The 4,098-nt window shown below is 36.4% G+C and overlaps 1 protein-coding gene across 1 annotated transcript in view; it reads right to left on the reverse strand.

The window, feature by feature from the left end:
- Positions 1-348: 348 nt before the first annotated feature.
- LOTGIDRAFT_121864 (hypothetical protein) overlaps positions 349-4,098 on the reverse strand; it is a gene marked incomplete at both ends in the record, with an annotated part of 4,396 nt that continues 646 nt past the window's right edge. The window contains 6 exons of the mRNA XM_009059459.1: positions 349-421; positions 892-1,066; positions 1,299-1,446; positions 1,938-2,151; positions 2,762-2,865; positions 3,232-3,315. Coding sequence (XP_009057707.1) covers positions 349-421; positions 892-1,066; positions 1,299-1,446; positions 1,938-2,151; positions 2,762-2,865; positions 3,232-3,315 — 798 coding nt within the window. The remainder of the gene's footprint in view (positions 422-891; positions 1,067-1,298; positions 1,447-1,937; positions 2,152-2,761; positions 2,866-3,231; positions 3,316-4,098) is intronic.

Consider the following 4,098-nt stretch of genomic DNA (forward strand, 5'->3'; position numbering starts at 1 on the left):
AACAGCGTTCACAACTCACCGTCGAAATTTGAGCCTTCAAATCCAGGTGTGGGGAATTATCTGCTTTTGAATGTTAAAATGACGACTCGTCAATTGAAGATACTCTGTGATATATAGAAAAGACATATATAGAAATAGTGAGTTAAATTCCTAGTTTGAAATATTTTTACAGAAATGATGTGATTTTCGTACATTTCTAGTACTTCTGAAGACTATTTACATATTACACTATTAAAAATCAACCCCCCAAATGGCGCATCTGTTCCTTTAAGACCACAATGTGACAGTAAGACATAAAGCACCAATTCTTAATTTAATGTAATAATGGCCTTCTTCCTCTCTGATCTTTCATCTTGTAGCTTTAATCAGGGAATGTAAAATATCGATAGTTCTACCTGGATATTGTCTGTGAAAATGATTCCTGAAAAACACAAGAGAATTGGTCAAAGAATTTCAAAAAAAGAAATGTCTGCTGTTCTGTACCTTATTGGACTAATGAAATGAAATGGAGTTTTATATCCTACTGTTCTGTATCTTATTGGACTAATGAAATGAAATGGAGTTTTATATCCTACTGTTCTGTATCTTATTGGACTAATGAAATGAAATGGAGTTTTATATCCTACTGTTCTGTATCTTATTGGACTAATGAAATGAAATGGAGTTTTATATCCTACTGTTCTGTAGCTTATTGGACTAATGAAATGAAATGGAGTTTTATATCCTACTGTTTCTATCTTATTGGACTAATGAAATGAAATGGAGTTTTATATCCTACTGTTCTGTATCTTATTGGACTAATGAAATGAAATGGAGTATTATATCTTACTGTTTTGCTCCTATCTGGACTGTAAGAAAGAAATCGTGGAACATCACAATGTATCAACCTACCAATGGTTTATATAATGAAATATTTTATAAAGTTCCAGTCTGTTTTGAAATCCATCAGCTTCAGGAATAACCCCATGATAGGCCTGGAAAAACTCGGGTTCAAATTTACCATAAATATGAGCTATCGCCAGATCGTATTCAGCATGGCCGTAAAATGACGCCGGGTCGTAGATAACTGAAATAGATTTTAGAATAAGATAAACACTTTTGTTCTGACCCGCCTTAATCTGCTTAATTTGTCAGACTAAAATCTCCGATAAATCGATGGGCAATCGTCCCCCCCCCCCCCCTTTCTCTCTCATGAAAATTTTGACCGAGGACGTCGATAACATCCTAGCCCCCAGTCCCAACTCCCCCTCCCCTCTCTTCACCCAGAAAGAAATCTAGAAAGAAACCAATAATCTTACCGGGACCATGTAACGACTCCGATGCGTTTCCAAAATGAAGATCACCATGTAGAAGAGCAGGTCGTATCTCTAGACCAGTAAATAATTTAGGTATCCCTGGTAACAGAGTATTCCATAAATCACGGATTTTTCTATATATCATATTATACTGGAAGTAAACGAGATGTAGTTTAACGTCCTACTTTTCTACTTTTTTTACTGGTAGAAAATGGAATAGAGTTATGCGTTATACGTATGAACTGAAAATAGAACAGGTACTGTGTGCGGTGCTGGAATAGCAATTTCTAGCCTGTAGCGACAACCCTGCATCGGACACCTCATAGCACCTTTATTTCATATGACAAGACTAGTGTTCTGTAGCCTATTCTGTAGAAAATGAAGCAGAATTCGACATTCCAATTAAAGAGACACCATCCCTTTGACCAATCGCATTTGGTCTCAGAAACGGGTAAAATTTTAGCTAAGGTAATCAGTAATAGTATTCACAGCTCAGCTTCGAAATGTTAGCCTTCAAATCCACGTGTGTCCAGAATTATCTGTGTTTGAAAGTTAAAATGACGACTCGCCTTTTCTTGACTCTACGCCATATATAGAAATACATATATAGAGAGTGGATAATGGCAAGGAAAAGCGATATACCTCTCTTCTATCTATACTATCTATCTGTGCCTCTATTTTTCCACAATAAAAATTCAACCAATCAGAAGACCAGGAATTAGACTGAGGTAAATATCCACAACAAGTCGGAACTTCAAAACCAAACTGATCTACATAATTCACCGTTTCTTGTTTTCCTACAAAACTTTCTATCTTTTCCTTCTGTTCTTTTAGTTGGGTATTGTAAAGATGAAGGCTGGAAACACGAAAATATGTAGTCAAAAGAATTTTAGCTATTTGTATAATCGTCTAAATATTAACTTTACCAGGTGATAGTGCTCAATTTCAGCTATCTGTATAGTCATCTAAATATTTACTTTACCAGCTGATAGAGCTTAATTTCAGCTATCTGTATGGTTATTTAAATATTAACTTTACCAGGTGATAGAGCTCAATTTCAGCTATCTGTATAGTCATCTAAATATTTACTTTACCAGCTGATAGAGCTCAATTTCAGCTATCTGTATAGTCATCTAAATATTAACTTTACCAGCTGATAGAGCTCAATTTCAGCTATCTGTATAGTCCTCTAAATATTTACTTTACCAGCTGATAGAGCTCAATTTCAGCTATCTATATAGTCATCTAAATATTTACTTTACCAGCTGATAGAACTCAATATCAGCTATCTGTATAGTCATCTAAATATTACTTTACCAGGTGATAGAGCTCAATTCTATCTTTCTGTATAGTCATCTTATATTTACTTTACCAACCGATAGAGCTCGATTAACTATCCGCAATACCTTTCAGAAATAAAAAAGGAAACCCAGTTCATCTGCATTTAAATAAAAACGAAGACTTACCTGGCTAGTTGTCGACCAAGTTGGGCAGAAGATGTGGACACTTTGCCTCTGAGATCTAGATACTCCATAACGAATATACTACCTCCCGCGGGATTGTCTATCACCTAAAAGAAGGGAAAGCAAATCAATGGTAGTGGCGTAATAATTGGGGATGGGTCGGGGTGTGGGGTGGCATTGGTCGAATTTTATCGGTCGAAGTGAAAATTAAACCCTCTCACAATGTTCAAAATTCATCTCAATTTTGCCCCCCCCCCCCCCCACCCATCTTTTTAGGTATTTTCTAGATAAGCCCCTGATTAATGGGTTTGTAACTTTTTGCCCTCCATCATAGGCAGCATGTAAAATATAAAAATGAGTAGAGTCCACCCTATATAGGCCTACAGATGTTATATTAGTCCATCACATCTGAGGCTCAGATGACATGGAATCTAAGATTAGAAAATATTGAATGTTAAGAACAGAGTCCATACCTTATATGGTTTTGGAGTTTTAACAGTACCAGTTTTATTGATAGCTTCTAAACTTTTAAACTCTCCTTGAAACATAAGACCAGCCTGAAATAATAATTCAAAAACATTAAAATAATACCGCCTCTTGGAATAAACATAAAATTTAAAGTCTCAAACTTGACTGATTATAATATTCAAAAATGATTTTCTAGTCATTTAAGAGTTATACCTCGTAAACCTTTAAAATAGGCTCGTAACCAGACTTGATTGTTCGGAAGCAAGTAATATATCCAGAGGGACGAGTAATATATCCAGAGGGGCAAGTAATATATCTGGAGGGGCAAGTAATATATCTGGAGGGGCAAGTAATATATCCAGAGGGGCAAGTAATATATCTGGAGGGGCGAGTAATATATCCAGAGGGGCAAGTAATATATCCAGAGGGGCAAGTAATATATCCAGAGGGGCAAGTAATATATCTGGAGGGGCAAGTAATATATATCTGGAGGGACAAGTAATATATCCAGAGGGGTAAGTAATATATCTGGAGGGGCAAGTAATATACCTGGAGGGGCAAGTAATATATCTGGAGGGGCAAGTAATATATCCAGAAGGGCAAGTAATATATCCAGAGGGGCAAGTAATATATCTGGAGGGGCAAGTAATATATCTGGAGGGACAAGTAATATATCCGCAGGGGCAAGTAATATATCTGAAGGGGCAAGTAATATATCTGGAGGGGCAAGTAATATATCTGGAGGGGGCAAGTAATATATCTGGAGGGGCAAGTAATATATCCAGAGGGGCAAGTAATATATCCAAAGGGGCAAGTAATATATCTGGAGGAGCAAGTAATATATCTCACGGGACAAGTAATATATCCAGAGG

The sequence above is a fragment of the Lottia gigantea genome (assembly GCF_000327385.1).
Source record: "Lottia gigantea unplaced genomic scaffold LOTGIsca_39, whole genome shotgun sequence".
Lineage (NCBI taxonomy): Eukaryota > Metazoa > Mollusca > Gastropoda > Lottiidae > Lottia > Lottia gigantea.